The sequence below is a fragment of the Anoplopoma fimbria genome, chromosome 19 (assembly GCF_027596085.1).
Source record: "Anoplopoma fimbria isolate UVic2021 breed Golden Eagle Sablefish chromosome 19, Afim_UVic_2022, whole genome shotgun sequence".
Lineage (NCBI taxonomy): Eukaryota > Metazoa > Chordata > Actinopteri > Perciformes > Anoplopomatidae > Anoplopoma > Anoplopoma fimbria.
The window spans coordinates 18,467,109-18,487,524 of record NC_072467.1 but is presented as its reverse complement, the minus strand read 5'-3'; the positions used below and the strand labels follow the sequence as shown (position 1 = coordinate 18,487,524).

Below are 20,416 nucleotides of genomic sequence, written 5' to 3'. Positions count from 1 at the left end.
GTTTAGAGGGACGTTGCAAAGCCCTTAAAATGCAATAGATATTTTCTGATAACATGGTATGCAGTGGAATGATAAAACTGTACACAACTGTCATACCAGATTATGGCGGCATTTTCTTTGACATTGCCAAGTTTTGTTTTTCCTCTAAAACACGCAGTACAGATTATCTAAATGAAGCCACTCTCAGAGAAAAGAGCAAAAAGAAAAGCCGTTTCTGTAACAAACAGAAGGTCAACATCTTGCATGCATTATTTTTAGAAGTAGTAAAAATGTTAAATTAGTGGATAAGAGGGGAAGAAAAAAAATCTTAAACGTCAACAACTGCATGCAGCAACAATGGTTATAATGTTAGCATTTTCATATTCCATATTCGCACCCTCACACAATTAAATCATAAGACATGCCTCATTGAACTGCTCCACAAGCATACTTGTAGTGGTAGATACATCCTCTTATCGACTGGTATGGATTCCCTTCTTGTTTACCTTCATATGGTCAATACATGTGTAATGAAATCTGCAAATAAAGAGAACATTCAACCCATTAGCCCGGACTGACAGCGGTCTTGTTTTTGGTTGAGCGTTAAGTGATAAGATCATATGGTGGATCATATTGTAACTTGTGGCCACAGGCGTGTTATACATATTTATCATCAGGCTTCCTCTCAATAATGTAATACTTACTCAGTAGGCAGGCTGCTCAGTTTGTATTCCTCTGGCGGAGATTCTTGTCTTTGTGGTTGTTGGTTGAATTAGTTTTCCTTTAGCAGGAAGCAAACAACACTATCAGTTCAAACAGCAAATGAAAAAATTGCAGAAAATAATTTGATCCCAATTCTAATAACTGTTAAATCATTGTAGTCATTTATCAACTAAAAATATAAAAGATTTGCTTTTCTGTTTCCTGCATTAAGTCATGCCATCTCATGATGAACTTTTAGCCTAATTTCTGTAATTTTACAGCATACATATTAATTAATTTAGAAGGAAAAAAAAAACGTAGATTAAAGGGGCACTTCACTGATTTTACAAATCGTTATTCAACCAGAGACTAAAACAGCTGTAAGTCTTCTGTGGCTAAGGAGCTTTATAAAGTCTGAAAAAGGTATCATTGGAATGCCCCTTTAATCAATAATGAACAAAAATACCTAGTTCAGCTCTAGTGTACACTGAATGAACACAAATGACACTTGTCACTCTGGGGGAGTATACAAGACTTTCTGTCCAGTTCCATATGTATTAAAGAAATCTCACATTATTTGTATCCTTTAATAGTAACCCTTGACTTCAAGTACCTTGTTTATGAGAAGTATATAAACCTTTAATAAATGGTTTATAACACACTATAATGTAGTTGTAAGCAGCTATAAGAACATTTCTAAATGATTATCAATGTAGGTATTTGTTAACAATTATAACTTCTCCTCTGAGATATATTTTATAATCACTACAACTGTGATTTTCTACATTTTTATTTATTTTCTTTTTAAACACCAGCCTCCTTAAGGATGACAAATGTGAGGAGTTATAGTTATTCACAAATATATTAACACTTATTTCTGCTTACAACTGCTTTATTGTGTTCTAAGTAAATTATTAAATGTTAACATACTGCTTTTAAAAGATTTTATGGTAAGCTAAAGAAGTATTAAATACTTTTTTAAGTCTTAGAGTATCATGGGCAGGGCTTTACTCATCGGGACAATTCAAATGGTAATTTATCATTGAGGGTTAAACATGTCTGTGCTTGACTTGATTTTTATATGAATGCAGCAAAGCAGAATCGCATGATGCTCCCGGTTATTTGTGACCCAGATTTGGGGTGAACTGTACACTGTGCTCTAAAGACAGTCAGGACTGGATGCATCATGATAAGCTAAAACAAAACACACATTAACAAGTTAAACACAGATATGTTATTGAAGGTAAAAAAAAATTATACTTACACTGGACCTGAATGGTCGTCATCTGAGGCAACAAGGGAAAATATGGAGAAATGAAGACCAAAAAATAAAATAATCGCAAGGAAGTTGCGAGTCTTTTTTTTACAGAAAGCACAAAGCATTTAGAACAGTAAGTTGTGACTGACACATGGTGAACTTCAGGTTTACAATACTTTTTACTTTTCAACTGTACTTCATGTGCAGATCGTGCTATGGGATGAAAACATAGCACAGATGAAGTAACAAAATAGTAAACAGGCTGTCATGCTGCAGGAAAAAACGCCTCATGAAGTCACAAAACACAGAGGGAAGTTAAATCCAGCACAACACCACAGACAAACAAGAACATACAAAAAATTTAAAAAAAATACTGTTGTCATGCACAGACAGGCAGCGCTCACGAAGAACAGCTGTTCACTCAGAGAGATTAGTGAGGAGCAGCTCCATTAATATCAGCTTTCTACTGAGGGTAATAAAGTCATTGAAGCAGTGTCAAGCAGTGACATCAGAAATGACCGACTTGCATGCCATCTCACTGCTGCAGTTTGATGCAAAAACATGAAGCTACCGTTTGTAAATAAAATCTAGAAAACTGAAGATTTTGGAGGGCGTTTCACACTTATGTTGAGGCTGAACAGAACTGTGTCCTGTGCTGTGAACTGGAAGAAGATGAGGCTGAATGCTTATTAAAATTCATTAAGCATGCAAAGTCTCACACTTACCACAAACATGGTTTAGGTTTTGCAATTTGGGGAGAAGGGGGAACAATCTGTTAAAATATTCAACAGCCTAAGCTCACCTATGTAAAATATAAAGTATTAACATTTCATGTTGGAATTTGCTGAATGATTCACGCAATCTGCATCCATTTTGTAAGACTGTGCGGATTCTCAAGGTGACTTAAATACCATGTAATGGACCATAATGACAACATATTTCTGCTCGGCGCCTTAAACTGACTGAATGTCACAGCTCTGAGCTGTCAGTCATTCGCTGCACATTGCATCTGATCAGCATGTGACAACATCAAAATTCAGTTTGAGAGGAAAAGGTCACCCAAATACCATTGATGCATAATTTATGATATAGCTTGACTCTTGACAATGAAGCACTCAGTAGTATTGGAAAATCCCAGGCTGACATACACAGGATTGTATAGCTAAATGACGTGTCTCGTGGTTAAGCTTGCGGCAGCTCGGGGACGGCACAAGGTCCCTGGAAAGCCGTTAATAATTGAAAGTGTCCACGGCTGCGAAACTGCAGTATCATATTTCTCATGAATATTAAATGCATGAAATTGTCCTGACAAGGTGCGACCTCCTGCAACAGTGTCTGCCTGTTGGGTCAACCTCGCCAGACTGAATTATTGAATGCAGGCACGGCACAGTGTCAGGTGACTCTGTTAGTGTCTCCGCCTAAGGAATGACTTAAGCGGACAGCGGGAAACAAAGTGTGCCTCCTTTCACGGTCGCCTCATTGCCCAACGGCACACCGACAGGGGTTTGGGATAAAAAAAGACTTAACAGGAGAGATCCATGTCTACTGGGGGCAATACAACCAGATTCTCCTCAGATATATTATAAAACAGAGGAATAATAACAGTGGAATAATAATAATGACTCACCGTCCTGTAGATCCTCTGGCTTCTTACGCTTCTCATAAACCACGATGATGACGATCAGGATGATGATCTCGGCCAAAACCCCCAGAAGAGGCCATAAGGGGGCCAAGTGGCTGCGAACCCTCAGGACAATCTTCTCGTCACGGGTGCCGAGGATGTTGGTGGCGTTGCAGTGGTACTCGCCTGGATCCAAGTTGATGTCCAGGTTGATAATGTTGAGCTCGGTGTAGTTGTCTCTGCTGCTGATGAAGAAACGTCCGCTGGAGTTGTCAATTTCCTGTTGAGGGAGAAGAAATAAAATGTACTTCATAATGTTTAGGATCAACGGTGGTTAAGTTTAGATGCTTTTATATTCTAGTTAAGGTCATGAGGTTTTAATACTTTACACAGTATTTCATGCTATATACAGGACCATGTAAGGATTTAATGGACTGGTTCCTAAATCTAATTTATATCAGGGGGTGTATATTCATATCACATACCCTGGGAATGCCGTTGTCGACCTTACGCCAGGTCCAGACAGGGTGAGGATAGCCAACAGACTTACAGTAGAGCACAGCAAGCTGGCCCTCGTTCTTATTCTCACTGCGCTTGTGGCCTCTAATGTCAGGAGCACCTAAAACAAAATAACAAAAGATCAGATGATTAACAAAAATAAAGTGGTACAGGTCTACTGTGGATTCACTGATTCATAAATGTAAGTATAGCCATGAGAGTAAATGGGTTACAAATATGTGCTTTTCATTATTTAAGATGAACAAACTATTGTTTACATATTAGTTAAGTTAGCAATGCTTACAGAAATCAGCAAAGCTTTTCAGGCAGTGAAAAGCTGCTTGACTGTGTTCAAATCATGAAAATAATTCATATTTACTCGCTGAGTACTTTTCAAGCAAAATGCAAAAAGCACTGCGCCGATTTAGAAAGATGACAGAAAATAAAATTGGTATTAAAAAATCTGCAGGAGGTTAAATAATGCAGCAAACAAGATTGTAACAAGTAGAGAAACAAAAAAGAAAACACCCAGTAAAATAATAAAATATAGATACAATGTTGTTGTTAAACTAATCCAGAAAATAAAAGGTAATTCCATTGAAGTATCTTTTAGCCTTGATCAAAACAGGGAAGACCGACTGACTTCTGAGTAAAAAGAGGTGAAATTTAAATATATTACATTCACAACATTTCATCAATCAGGAACATGTGATCCAATTTAACATCAAGCTGCCTGTATTATTCTGTGTTTTCTGTATTATTAATCTGCATGGCATGTTAATCTTTTTTTTCTTCTGGGATGAAAAGAAATGCCCCCTGAAATAAAAGCAAACAGAAATCCAATTTGCGTCCGTAGCCATGCTTGTGACAGCAGAAAAGGGCGACCAGATTTTAACGTTGAGACATAATCCCTTGCCATCAGACAAACAAGACACCATCTGCTGCCACTGAGCCGGGCATTGGTTAGATGGAGGTGTCAAGGGCGCCGGCTGCCCCCTGAGCAGCTAGCAGGGCCGTTTGAAATCACAGGTCCTCACATGACAGCTCTGGTAGTGCTCAAGGCCATTTGGGGCCATTTTTAAATCAGGGTCATCGCTAATGTGGCCTTGAAACTGACAGAAACGCCTGCAGCTCACAAATAAACACCTACATTTAACTTCTATGCTGGCGTTTGCTGGAGGAGCCATCTCGAAGGTGTAGACACACGTGTACACTCCGGCGTCGTCTCCTCTCGGTTTCTTCAGCCTGCAGAGCAGAAACACACCTCACGTGAACCCACAACAGGCTGCTAAACTCTGTTTCACACACACACACAAGTACACAGAAGTTGCATTAAGTTTTGCCGTGACGCCTACTTGTACTCGGTGTTCCTATTTGGGCTGCGTGTCTCCGGGATCTCCTCCTCGTTCTTCATCCAGAAGCTCTCCTGGTGGACACTGTGGGTGGTGGTCAGGTTGCACCACAGCGTGAGAGAGTCGCCTTCCACAGGAAGTGTGGTGTGTTCGGAAGCGGAAATGGACGGCTCTGTAAGAGAGACACAGATCAGCTCCAACAGAAGTGATGTTTGCTGGGACTCGTGGGTGGAGGATGTAAACGCACAAATGACAGACTTTATACAATGTAGCACAGGAATAGAGTTGTGAAGTGGGAGGAATTATTTCGGGCACTCAGGGTTCTTTAAGTAGAAATCATTTTCTGTGATGTTGACTGGGAAGTGGGAGCACTTCCAAGGTTCGGATGAAACTCCTTCGGTTGAATCATCGGTACAAAAGATATCCAACTGTATTAGAAAATATCTGGTTCTTTAATAAAACGTTAAGCTACTAGGCTGTTTGCCTACGTTTTTGATACTCTGAGCTACAGAAACCGTTCAGTCAGTACCAAACAAGTGTTGAGATTAAACACCCAAGTATAGCTACCACAATTTACATCTAGATTTGTGCATTTACATTCTGGAACAGGATAGTTTGTGGTGAAAGATGCATCTGTATTCAAATAATTATACATTATAGAATAGCATGACACTGATTGTTTGCTGCTGGTGAGCAAACAACAAACAAGTGTTATCATTCATAAGATTCAGAAATAACAAGGTCGCCAAATATTGGAAAACTTTGTGAGTGGAAGTATAGTCAGTGTGCAAAATTTTACATTTTACAAACACAGAAATAATGCAGATAAGAAAATCGAAACAAAGTTAAATGAAATGAAATATAATATTATACAGTTCACAGAAATGAGAGGATGAGAATTAAAGGGAGAGAAAAAATCAAGTAGAGAGGAAATCCAGACGGGAAGGAGACTGAAGATTGAAGGTTGCACTGAACCAAGGGATGAGCACAAAATACTACTCGACTAACTGCTGGTTAAAGCACATAACGACTAGTTGGTGGTATTTTTCTTCATTTTCTAAATCTGTAGTGGAGGACAGCCCCTATGGAGGAAGCTAGAGACCCTCTGGAGAGGTTTGAGGGAGGCTGGATCACTAAAGGAGTTGCTAAGTTTGGTTGCTAACGGAAGGGGAGGAGGGTGTTTTCCTCTACGGTGACCACTCACTCTGCAGCACCGTTATAGTGGCCTGGGCGCGGATCCAGGTGGTGGTTGGATTTTGGTGCAGGTCGTTACGTCGTGGGTCATTGCTGGCTCTGCACTCATAGGTCCCAGCATCGTCCAGCGTGAGATGGGAGACACCCAACACACTCGCGCCGTTGGAGCCGTAGGCCGTGCTGATGGACACTCGCCGCTTACGGGCGCCGTCCCACAGCTGCCTGAAGGAATCGGCTCGGTTGATCTCAGAGTACCACCACTGGATTTCTGGGGTGGGGTTTCCCACCACGTCACAGTACAGCTCAAAGGTGTCGCCCGTGAGTTTAGTCTCGGAAAACGGGGATTTCACGAAGCCCGCTAGTGGAGGCGTTGGAGGTTTAGGGGAGATAAGCCCCCCCCAAAAAAGGAAAACAGGTGGAGGATGGAAAAGGCAAGAAAATAACAGGGAAAATTGATTGGGAAGAAGAAAAGGAAAGACAAACAGAAAAAAAGATAATGTGAAATAATAACAAAGAAAACACTGACAGACAAATTACTTCAAGGTGAAACAAAGGTTGATTGAAGTAAAATGAAAAGGAAAAAAAAAAAAAAAAGAGTAGAAAATATAAAAAAATCTCAAACCCCAAAGCCCCAAACTCAATGATATTCAATTAATTATCACAGAAGAGCTCAAAAAGACAAAAGAAAATTTGGCCATTTTTAAAAATGTAATTGTTGTTAATTGTTGCTGATTAATATTATTTTCAATCAACTAATAGTTTCAGCTCTAACATACAACATAAAACCGTAAAAAAACTGTGAAATCTGCATCAAAGTATCTGTCAGGAACGACCTCATAAACATTTTTGGTGAGAGAGAGAAAAGAGAGACAACCTCTGATCTGCCTGAGCCATTACTGCAGCTATTTCTAGGAAGCTTTCATTCAATTCTGCTGGGACGTCTCAGCGAGGCTGCTCTCACTTGATTTTGTCCAATTAATGACATCATATAAATTTGTACCAGGCTCGCACAGCCCTCACATCTAAAAGTCCTCCAAGTGACCTTGTCATTTTCCGTACATCTCGCCTGTATAATGAAATGAACATTAGCGCTTGTTTATATAATTAATCAGTAATGAGACACAAACACCGGGCAAACTGTATACTGTTAATTTTACAGGATAGAAATATTCTCCCTCTCTGAACTGAAAGCAACACAATTGAAACAATTGATCACGGCTGCACAGATTGGATGAGGAGGAGGAGGAGGAAGAGGGGGAGGAGGAGGAGGGGTGGCTGTAATCATAAGCATGGTCTATAGGCACATTGAGAGGAGATTTACAGAAACCGCAGCTCTGGGTCTCAGGGGAGCGTGTGGGCGCATGGTGATAGACCCCCTCCGTTTCCATAGAAGCACTCTACGGCTAACAAAGTGGGAAGAGGAAGAGACGGCCAACCAGACCGTGCAGATCATCACAAGGCAGAAAGACACGTTGTTGTTTTTTTCTTGTCCAGCTGATATCATAACCCTGATGTTCAGCCCACCAGCACATTTACTGTAGGCACAAATACATTCCTTTACACACACAGTCAGTAGCCATTTTATTAGGTACCCCATATTAAAAACGAAGTCTAATACAACAGTCCTGCAATAAATTCTCCCATCATGAATGTGATATTGTTGATTTGTATTGCATTATACTGACGGGTGTTTATAATTTAGTATCATTGATTCTGTTGTATTAGACTGCATCAGTTTAAGCTAGGTGTATCTAATAAACTGGCAACTGAGTGTTTAGAAGTACCAGTAAACAACAGGACTGGGTCTGAAAACAAAAACCTCAGCTCTTAACACAGAACTGCTGAGAGACCGTTCCTGCCACCGTGAATAGTGTAGACGTGTCATGAGTGCTGAGCGAGTAGCACTACTGCACACACACACGCGCACGCACACGCACACACACACACACACACACACACACACACACACGTCTAAATGACATCACTCATGTCAAGATGATGTTAGTTTAGTTTGTGTGATCTTAGAACTATAAAGGCTGCATTGCACTAATCTTAAATCGTCAACGTATTCTTAAGCCTTGAATGTGCTGGGCTAAGTGATCAGTTTAATCCATCAATTATTTAAAAGCAAGCTTAAAAAACGGTTTATTTCTGCTGCCTTCTTATGCTGTTTATCACTTTTTACTTCTCATTTCTATGTTTTCTTTTTTGTCCATGTGTTACACTTCATTAATTCAATATTTTTGGTTCAAGATTGTTTCTTGACCTTAAAATATCGGTAAATCACATATCTTTTTATTCATGCTGTGTTTCTAGATCTATGTTTTAAGATGGATTTTGATTTTTTTGGTGAATGATTCATTAACTATCAAAATAATTGGCAATAACTTTTCTGCAAATCTACTAATCAGTTATTCGGCTAATTGTTTCAGCTCTGATCTGATATTTACAGAAAATAAAAGTGATTTTGTTAAAAAGGAGAATAAAGATTATTTCCAATAAATCAATTGATAGAAAAATAATCTGCAGCAATTTTTATAAACACTTTTTTTCCCCGAGGTTCTGACATTGTGTTGACCGAACAATGAATCAACAAATTGAAAAGTAATTAGTGGATTAATCAATAATTAAATATTTAATATTTGTAGCCCCACTGCAAATTACACAGATGAGAGCTTAGAATTTAAAGATCTTCAGGTATGGTGTGTATTATATACTTCACTTGATAAACTCTATGTTGATTAGTTGTTTAAAAAAAATGCAATGAATAACATATCCCTTTAACATTTAAATTGAAAATGTAAGTAACCACTTGTTTGTCAGGATAATTGCACGCTGACCTGGTACTTATGAGCACCTCTGCTTAAAAAATAATATGAAGACAAGACTGATCATTTCCAAACACTCAATAATTTAATTAAATTCATCTCTGGAGCAACTCACTTCTCAGTTTGCATTGTTCTGTTCATTAACTGAGACCTGCATTTATAGAAGTTTTTGTTGCTTGTGTGTGAAATTTCCAAATAAAATAGTTTTCATGATTTAAACAGCCGTGTCGGTAAAAGCCACTCTATTTCAGAAGAAACACAGATCCTTAGGGAACTTTGTCGGGAATAGCTTCACAAGTGAGCAGTCATTAACAGATACAAATGGCTTCTGTGATGAGGCTGGCTGCTGTGCGTGTTAATGGCAATTAATGGCAACTCACTAATGGTACATTATCAGTATGTAAAGTATACTGTTGCATTCTGTGGACTTGAAGAAGAAAATTTAAAAAAAAATTATCACACTTACTAGCCGTATGTCAGATAAAAAGGCATTTAATTATAAGCAGAAGTCTATCCGTTGGTGTGCTGATTGAAGAAGAGATGTAATGAGTGGGTGTGCAGAACATGAGATGTGTAATGCATTCCTACACATAAACAACTAAAGGGAAGGCCAGAGCTTAATAAATTCTCACCTGTCGTTACACAATGTTTGCAAATCTACACAGCACACTTACAGCATCCACCACCAAATACTCAGTTGAGACAGGTTTTTTGGGGGTTTTTTTACAGCCTGTTAACTGTTTGGTGGGGGGTTGAGATTTATGAGCAGAGGGGTCACTTGGACATGTAGAAACCGTGCTGAGAAATCAATGCCATTCTGCAGTGCAGTGCATCTCGGCGAAGAGTTAACAGATTCACTGTTGCAAGAGGACATTAAAGCCATGGTCTCAGTGCAGCATCACCGCTCTAAAAATAGAAGCATGCAGCAAAATGGACCGGTGCTATTTACAGCACTTCTCAGGTCCTACATCTAATTACATACATGTTATGCTCTGGGCCAAGGACCTGCACTGATTGGGGGGGGGCATTATCTCACCCTGTGGTAGTATCATCCACAGTGGTGAAACACTGCTGGATACTGAATTCCTGAGCCATATCCTGACATACCTGTGCAGACCAAAGCATGACAGCATGAGGATTGTGTGAGAGCCAATCTCCAGGGAGCAGCATGACAGATTTGAACTTCAGTGTGAGCAACATTTCCTACCTAATAACCTACCTAAAGACCAGAACTTGTCCTTTTGCTGCAAATCAGTGCATGCAGCTCCACACTTCAAAGGACATTTTAGGGGCACACAGGCCTCCTTTGTGGCCCACTTCAACCCAACGAATAAGCTAATAATATATTTACCCTTCACTTCAAAATGCACAGAAAAACCCCCCAAAAAACTGCGCTTTATTCGACTAATTGCAATTTTAAGGGATTATGCAATGACGCCTGGTTGCTTAATGTTAAGAAAAGACGCGTCTTGAGATGATTTATATTATAAAATGCCCCGCTGCAGAAATGCACGCAACATCCCTCCCTATAAAGCCATGCATTTCTCAGATTACTGCTATGTGGTTTCTTCTTATAACATCTCGTTTCCTACCGTTCTGCGAGGAGACGGTCTGCAGCATCAGGGCTCCAAATATCGCCACCGAGAAGGACATGACTGCGGCTCTTCGCTTGCCAGGTATCATCTCCGGAGACGGGGGGTGGAAGATGCCGGTGACCTGTGCGGGATCTGGTGATGCTCACCCTGCACACACCTGCAACCTTATCACGCAAAAGACAAGAAGTGTCGCTTGGTAGAGTTGCAGGAGTCCTTTTTTTTTTTTTTTGCTCAGCTACCTGTGCGGCTGTCTGCTGCCTGTCAGCCCGGTGCAGCAAGGAACCACCTTTTTTTTTTTTTTTTTTTTTTTTTTTTTTTTTTTTTTTTTTTTTTTTAACCACACTCGTTTAATCTTAAATCCCGCGAGATCTTGGGAAGGAGCGCCGAGACATCACACAACGTCCCGTCATAAAGTAGAGCAGAAATCAATTATATTAAAATAGACAAGATGGACGCTTTTATTTCTCAGCCAGGTTTTTATTATAAAGTCATTTATGTATATGTAATGTAACCCACTTTTTTTGGAAAATTGCTTTGAACCACATTAATTAATGGTTAAGATACTTCCGCTATCGTTGCCTTGGTTACCTGCAATTTAGCAGCGAAATGGAACGCTATTTGGAACGTTGGTTAAACTGTTGACCGGGACTTTTTGAATGGTTCTAACGGCTAACTGCCAACCAATCAGCGTCGAGTAATTCTCAGGTAGTGATAGAACTGTATGGAGACCAACCAGAGCTTAAGAAACCTCCACTGGGCCTGAAACTGCAGGTCAATCAGTTTCTCAGGCTGACATAAGCCCTGACCGTAACAGCGACTTGGGCTTTAAGTAGTAATCCTATTTCTTTTTCCACTAATATAGGGTACTGACAGCCTCACGCAGCTTGTTCCTAAACTAAATTGAGCCTGTTAAGTGGCCTAAACATACTTACTTACTTAATGTCATTGGAATAATTTACTCTGTGCATCTCATTGTTACGTTATACATCATATATAAAGTTACCAGAAGCAGAAGGCAAAATAAAGCAAAGTGAACAAACTGGAGAAGAGGTCACTGATCCATTCCCCTTAATTGATACACCAAGGTCCATAAGAAACACAAAACGCAAAAGAATGGAGGAGGCAGAAAAACTGCTTTTATTGCTATATGAAGAGAGATTAAGTGCTTTGCTTTTGCAATCAATTAACAAAATCATCTTCATTTTCAAAAATGATGCAGTATGTGTAATAATATATCAAGATCATAGCATGTACATTTTATATTGAATGTAAGATGCATTTTTAAAACAAAAGAAGCAATCTTGTGATCTGGCCCATTTCCTGATTCATGCAAGGCATTTAAATAAAAGGTTACGTTAAATGTTATAAACTGTTTGGCTACCTCTTTTGTTTGGTATTGTATTACATGGCTATATAATGTTAGCCAGGTTAAATTTTTTAGTACCGGCCACCTTTTTAGCATGCTTTTTTATTCATTGTAAATACAATCACTAATGGAAATTCCAGGATCACCTGTATAAATGATAGATTCAAATCTAGGACAATTCCAGGATATTTGTAATCAGGCACCACCTCTAGCTTTTCTCATCAGGTTGCCGACTCTCTATAGGTTTCCTTGTAGAGAACATACAGACAGTTTTGTTAATGTTCAAATGTAAACATGAGTTGTTAAACCAATCTGATACATGAGCCATGGTTAGTTTGTTTGCAGCTTGTTGTTTGTTTTGAGCATGAACATAAAGAACAGTGTCATCAGCATATATTTGAATGTTGACTGATGGGCAGACTAAAATAAGGTCATTAATGTCCAAGTTAAACAAAATAGGGCCCAGTATTGATCCCTGAGGAACACCAATGTTGTTTGAGTATTTCCAAAACGTATACTTTTCTTCCTGTTTGTTAGATATGATTTAATCCATTTAATGGCATCTGAGAATAAAGTAAAAGAGGGTAGTTTTGATAGGAATATCTAATGGTTCACTGTATCACATGTCATCTTAAAATCAAGAAAAAACTAAACTGTTCCAACACCTTCATCTAATTTTGATTTTACATTTCAACAGCCAACTGTTTCTGTTGAGTTGTTGGTGCGGAATCCCAAAAATTTGGGGTTAAGATTTTGTAATGTTTTAGATCTCTTGTTAACTGATCTTCATTTCTTCCAGGTAAATTATTAAGATTTTTTCCATTTCCTCTTGCATCATTAATTACTCTGATAAAAATATCAGCTTTAGCCTTCCTTATGTTTCTTACAACCTTTTTTCGAAGTAAGAATGTGCCAAACTTCATTGCTATTTCCTGATTTAAGTTCTCTTTTCAGCCCAGCATCTCGCTCTTTATTTGTCGCCAGAGGGCGTCATTGAGCCATGGTAAAGTTTTCTTTTGTCTAGTTTTGTATTGCACCTTCTTTGTAAAGGAGGGCATTACTTTGTTAATGGTAGTCAAAAAAGTATCGCAGCTGTTCCAAATGTATTCACTGGACAGAAGATTAAACCAATCAATCTGTTTAAGAGTAGTTTCAAAATTATTAATTTAGTTTTTTGGAATTCTCTGGCAGTATCGTTTTGTTTGAATAGTGTTTTCAAACTGTTTTCTGGTGAGTTTCTGTACCAAAACTGTGATATTATGGTCAGCTAACCAATTAGCAGATTATGAGATTTTGTCATTCTCTCAGGTCTGTTTTTAAACATCAGGTCAATTTGTGTCAGGGAGGAGTTGGTTATTCTTGTTAGTCCTTGCACCAGTTGCGTAAGATTGAACTGGTCTGTTATCTTCTTAAGTTTTTTCCCCATCAGATTTTTTATTTCAGTTTATGTTGAAATCACCCATAAGTATAAGTCATATTTTGCTATCAGATTCTTTCAGAATGCCATATTGATGTACATAAAACAAACTGTTAGAAGATGGTGGTCGATATAAACAAATAGCAATGAGAGGCATGTCTGGAGACAGTGAAACATTCAACCAAATACATTCCAGATCTGTTTCAGGTGTCCTTTAAATAAGAATGCATTTGATTGTCTCTTTAACATTGATAAACAATCCTACTCCTTTATCCTTGTTTCTGTCCCTCCTAAACACATTGTACCCAGAGATATTTAAAGCAGCAATGGGAGAAAATTGTTTAGCCATGTTTCTGTGACTCCGAGAATTAATTGTTCCAGTTGATTAATCTTTGAAACGATGACGCAGATATTTAAATGCCTGCCTAATAATTCCTTCGGTTTGGAACATAATTCCCAGATTATTTTGGCATGAGTGAGAGTTTTGAAAATGTTTATTCTGTGGAATTTCCTGATCTCTGGGTTTAGGACCCTTTTTTGGGGTGGAGGCTTGTAGTTGGATTAGTATTCCCCTGTGACAGTGGCACAGTCAAAATTTGGTACTCACCAATGCCAGGTGTCCATCAACACCAGTGTAAGTCCCCAAAAATATAACAAAAAGATGTAGAAAACAGACTGCACTCTAAATATATATCCAATCACTGCCAAACACTATTGTAAGTATTTATGTTGGGGGACAAAAATATTGATGAGTTGACATGGCATTTCAAATTTGACTGATTGCAACAGACAATTTTCACATTTAAAATGTTCACTGGCATACAGTATTTATACTAATGCTGTCAACTTTAGTAACATCACACACAGAGAACTGTTGGGTTTGTGTTGGGTAAATCTTTTTTTAATGAATTTTGCACACAAAACTATCATTTCATTTTCATGTCATTCATGTTTAACTTTTTTACCAACTGAAATAATTCTCCACAGTAACATTACAATTGATATGCAGGTGAATGCTACAAGCAAAAGAACTCCCAACAAAGCAGCGATGACATCAATGGAGTTGTAAACAAACCAGGACATTTTGTGTGACTGACTCTGCAGATGACGAGCTCCTTTATGTCTGATAACATATTCTATCCAAAACACTGCCTTGTCCAGTGGTTTTATGGGCTGATCTCTGTTCAGTCTTGAGAGCCTCTGCATGTTTTCCCTGTAAGATGAATTGTAAAGAGCCGTCTTAAGGGCATCTCCAAAGATGTGTCTGTCAAGCTCGGCAATATCAACAATCACAGCTCCTCCCTTTGCTTTGATTCTGGAGAGGTTATCAGGCTGATCAAAGAATAAGGGAAGCCCAACTACAGGAACTCCGTGGTAAATGGCCTCCTGAACTCCGTTAGTGCCGCCGTGGGTCACAAACACTCGCGTTTTGGGATGTCCTAAGAGGTCTTTCTGTGGCAACCAGTTGACTATTAATGTGTTATTGCCTAGGTTGGCTGGCCTTTGTCCCATATACCTCCATACAACCTTCTGAGGCAGCTGGGCAAAAGCTGCAGCAATCTCCTCAGCAATATCTTCAGGAAGCTTCCCAACCAATGTTCCTAAGGTCATCATTATGACCCCGTGATCTCCAGAGCTCTGGACAAACTCCTCCAAGTCTGACGGGAGTGGCTTTGGGGGCTTGCACTGAAATCCACCCATGTAGATTATATTTGGCATTGTTGGACGTGGAAATTCAAAGACAAAATCATTCCTCATAAGCCAGATATCTGCATCCAGGAAAAACGTTGAGTAATCCACATCGGGACCAAAGTACTTTTTAACTACTGGTTTATAATGAGGTTCTGTGATGTATGACATTGTGAACATCCCTAAATTATAGCTCAAAACATTCTTTATTCTTTGTGGGAAAGTCATCTTATCTGTCAACTCTGTTGCAGTGAAAGGAATGTATGACAAAGGTGATGGGGCAATAAGGAAATGAGCTTCACCTTGAATGGTCCATCTGACATTAAAAACGAGAGGAACTTGGAGCCGACGTGCCAACATTGTCCCTCCACCGACACCAGGGTCGGTCAAAACCAGGTCATATTTGGCTTCATGGAAAGACTGCATCAGGTTTTCATCTTCAAACATCTGAATGACCATTTCACTCATTCCCTTGTGGAGCTGGGAAAACTGCTGCACAACCAGCCGCTCCATCTGAATGTAAGTCCAGATTTTAGACCAATAAGATGCATGTCTACCCTTAAGCCTGATCTCCAGCTGTTGAGACAAAAAGCCTTCAAAGTATTTTTCATCAAATCCACCAGGGCTGGGAACAGTGACAGAAGTGTAGAGAGGTGACTTTTCACTGATGTACCAGCTATCGGACGCCCGAACCACAGTTATCTCGTGGCCTTTGGCATGCAGCTCCTCTATGATCACTTTCATATTTATCCAGTGGCTTCCGTCCAATGGGAACACCAGGATTTTGCCCCCAGATACAGTGGAGAGGGTAAATAAGAGTAGAGCAAAGGTGATCAGAGACGAGGGAGGCACCTTCATATTGACGTCCCTCAGTGACCTAAACAATTGCAAAATAAAATAGATCAAAATACACATTTTTGTCTTGACAATCATACTATAACATGAGATGCAGTGTAGGAAGTATGTTAACTCAAGTACTGTACTTGCAATTTTGATTTACTTGTTCTTCAAGATACATTTCCCCTCTAAACTTTTTAGATGGCATCATTTATATAACAGCTTGCGGCCAAAAGACACAACCCAACTAATAAAAAAAACATTTTAAAACATAAATTGATAGACAGTTAACAAATATTATCTTCTGTAAAAATGTATACAAACAGTACACGCAACTACCAAGACTTGCACAATCCATGTTTCAACAAAACACACATTCCATGGCTGTTTTACTTTATGTGTGCATAACAGAGCTTGTTATTAACACTTACCTTAATCCACAGGTACAGGAAAGACAATCCAACTTCAAAATATCGGTTCAACCACTGTATCAGTTATTTGATAAGGTGTGCGTAGTTGAAAAGAAAGAGTGGTGAATGATTCTCCTAATCTGTCCTTCAAAGTCATGACTGGCTGGCTTGTAGTAACATGTTATGTACTATGAACAGCTCTGTTGTATAAGAAGGAGTGTACTGCTGTAGATAATGTCCCTGTTGTATAATATGTGAACTGTACTGCAACAACAAGAGTTCATGTTTAGTTGTTAGCGCAACAGTGATCTGTTTGGCCATCTGTTGTCAAGTTAGTGTAATTATGTGAAATTGCTTTTGATTGTTTACCTGAAGAGAGCAGTAACATAAACCAGTCCATTTTGTCAAAGGTTCCTTCGGCCATCTAACCCCTTAAGACTAAGTTATATTATAGACCTCGTCACAGGTTGCATAAAGGGGGTGGCCAGGTCAAAAGCAGAGTTTTCCCTCCAAGAATGTTTTATCTGAATACTTTTCAGGGACTTTCAGAGGCTGAAAATGAAATGTGAAATATTTAAAAGTTAAAGAAAATTAAGATTTTTTTGAATAGCAAACCCAAAATACAAGTATGCACCTGGAAATAAGCATAATATTACTTACCAATATGGCGTTCTATCATCCAAATAATCTAACTTCCAATCATGACATGAAATCGCAAACTTGAGGGTCCTCCTTACCCCGGGAATATGCACCAACAGTAATGGACATAAACGGGACGCGCAACAGAAGTATTCCTGGTCTGTCATAAACCACAGAACAGCGCATCCTCCATTGAAAATAAATACAACAAATTACAATGGAGTAGTACACAAAATCACACTTCAAGATATTCTCTTATTAAGTATTTAAATTTGGGGTAAAAAAAATCTTTATTAAAAACATTGAATCCAAAAGTTGCGACTGATGTCGTCGGTTTCTCTTTAAAAAAATGAAAACACTCTCATCTTGATTTATTATGGTAAATTTGCTGTTCAGTTCCACATTTATTTTTGAATTACTTTGAGTTTGATGGTTAGTTCCGGATTTATATAAGTTAATTATTTAGTTATTAAGTAATTTAATTTTGATGGTGAGTGATCCAGATTCGTTTGTTTAGGTATTATTACTTTGACTTAGATGTTCAGTCCAACATTTCTGTCCAAAAATATATAATCTGCACAAGCGGGAAAACATTTGATTATCCTCTCTTTGATGAAAGTATTACCAGATCTGGAACTAATATCACTCAAGATTACTATACATTCAATCCTTTGAGCTGCTGCACATGTAAAAGCCTGGCCCTAGCATACCACACAGCCGAGCATTTCCCTCAATTTCTTCTAATTATGCATTAGCTAATTCAACTCAAGTTATACTAAAAGTTATTTGTTATTTTTTTAGTAACTTTCTTATCTTAAAAAACACAACTCAGCTTAATGACACAATTCTAACCCAAATAACCTTTTATGCTCTAACGGAATACATTGATTTAGCTGTGTTAGCTAAATTAGCTATGTAAGATAAATTAGCTATGTAATCTATGTAAGATAAATTAGCTATGTTAGCTAAAATAGCTTTGTTAGCTTTGTAATATACATGGGTGGATTTCAGTGCAAGCCCCCTAAGCCACTCCCGTCAGACTTGGAGTAGTTTGTCCAGAGCTCTGGCGATCACGGGGTCATAATGATGACCTTAGGAACTTTGGTTGGGAAGCTTCCTGGAGATATTGCTGAAGAGATTGCTACAGCTTTTGCCCAGCTGCCTCAGAAGGTTGTATGGAGGTATATGGGACAAAGGCCAGCCAACCTAGGCAACAACACATTAATAGTCAACTGGTTGCCACAGAAAGACCTCTTAGGACATAAAATGGTAAATAAGCCACAAACACTCACTGGAGAATGGAATAAACAATACATTACCTGGCATAACTTTGACCAGTTACATCTTGTAACCCATTTTGGGACGGATTTTGTTCAGAAAACCTTTAAACTAACTTTTATGTTGGCTGGTTCGTTTCTTTTCCACTTTTATCTTGATACCGTTCTGCGGTTTCATTCTACTCACTCAAACAGGGAAGCGCTGTTGTTTCTCTCTGCAGCACCACCACTGCTCTCTGCTGGACTCAAATAGCTACTTCAGATGGGGAAAGTGTAAATAAACGAAATAAACTCACCCTTATTAGAGGCTATCTTGAATGGGCTACATATTGCTGTGTGAATACATAGCAAACCGGTATATTATCAGTGCATTGCTTTTGTAATCAAAAAGTCAATCAAATTCATGATTTTCCATTTCAATTCCATGATGCAATTGCGTAATAATGAAAGGATCAAAACATGTTGTTTTTTAGTTTAATATATATAGACCATGGCATGTATTGTTTATATAATGTATATAAGACGCATTTAACAACAAAATAGACACTTAAACCAGTTCCCAATACATGCAAAGGTATTTAAGCAAAGATTAAGTCTTATTTGATACAGTCTCATTTAAATATAATATAGTAATATTATTATTATTATTATTATTATTATTATTATTGTTATTGTTATTATTATTATAATTTAATTCTTAAATATTTTATAAGCCAGTTGTATTAAGTATGAACCTGTTTAAAAGTAGTAATACATTTATATTTTAAAATGTTCCACTCTATTTTTAAAACTCTTCTCAGTCAAATTCATGTGAAAGAAGTACAACATGAATATATTTTGATCATTATAGTTTGTTCCTGAATTGTTTTTTATTTTTATTTAAATAGATGCAAATCTTATTTTTATATTCTGCCAAATGCCTAATCATGAAACAAGAATTGGTTTTCATTTCAATGTCAAGATCTTTACATGAACTATTTATGTACTTAGTTCCAAGAGCTATGAACAGTTGTAATGGTAATGCTTACTGTATTTGTCTCATTTAGTATACTAAATAATTCTAAACAAAAATAGTCAAAAGTGTATTTCCTTGTCATGTATGCATTAACTACATAACAATTAAATAAAAACATTTGTTGAATTACATTCATTTCGCTTTTTGTCTTTAGTAACCAAAGGAATCGTTTCTAATTAATACATAATTGTTATCTGAATCCAAACTTGGTTCTTTATTGACAAACCAGACAGCAAAACTGAAACAGCCAAAGCCAGCTAGCAGTGACATATATCTTACTATCCAAACACAGATGCTGAAGTGTTAATGTCTTTCATACTACAAAACATAGCCTACTTGCACTTACTGAATAGGTGATTTTATTCAATCAAGTCCCAAAAATTATTGAATGGCACAAATGAGGAAAACTTTTTTAGTGCAGCTGAAGTGCCTCTCAACACACAAACTGCGAAATAAGACGACCCAATCAGTTTTGTTTGCAGGCGGCTTGGATCAAAAGACATCTGATTCAACAAGGCATTCAGATTTGGCTCCTCTTCTTCTGTCCCATGCAGGCTCATTAGAATATACAGCCCCTCATCTGAGTATCTCAGCCCACAGCTTGAGAACTACCTTTGGAAAGGTGCACTATATTTTTCATGCAAGGCTAAAGCAAAGCATTTCAGACAGACAGTATGAGAAAAAGATTGTGTTCTTTAAACTTTAAGCATGTGAACATAGTCTACAAGTAGATCCTGAA

The 20,416-nt window shown here is 38.2% G+C and overlaps 2 protein-coding genes across 3 annotated transcripts; both read right to left on the bottom strand.

Moving 5' to 3' along the window:
* Positions 1-456: 456 nt before the first annotated feature.
* On the bottom strand, positions 457-11,224 carry nptna (neuroplastin a). Its single transcript, XM_054619211.1, has 8 exons — positions 11,025-11,224; positions 5,414-5,582; positions 5,209-5,303; positions 4,046-4,179; positions 3,567-3,840; positions 1,946-1,967; positions 684-760; positions 457-516 (listed from the first exon to the last, which is right to left on the bottom strand). Exons 1-7 carry the CDS (start codon positions 11,113-11,115, stop codon positions 700-702), a joined length of 846 nt encoding a protein of 281 aa, XP_054475186.1. The 5' UTR covers positions 11,116-11,224; the 3' UTR covers positions 457-516; positions 684-699.
* Positions 11,225-14,656: 3,432 nt separating this feature from the next.
* Positions 14,657-17,206, bottom strand: LOC129107703 (UDP-glucuronosyltransferase 2A1-like). Of its 2 annotated transcripts, none has more exons than XM_054619202.1 (2): positions 16,768-17,206; positions 14,657-16,376 (listed from the first exon to the last, which is right to left on the bottom strand). In XM_054619202.1, exon 2 carries the CDS (start codon positions 16,355-16,357, stop codon positions 14,753-14,755), a length of 1,605 nt encoding a protein of 534 aa, XP_054475177.1. In that variant the 5' UTR covers positions 16,358-16,376; positions 16,768-17,206; the 3' UTR covers positions 14,657-14,752. The 2 variants fall into 2 exon arrangements, with proteins under 2 accessions (XP_054475177.1, XP_054475178.1); XM_054619203.1 differs by having other exon boundaries at positions 17,116-17,203.
* Positions 17,207-20,416: the final 3,210 nt, after the last annotated feature.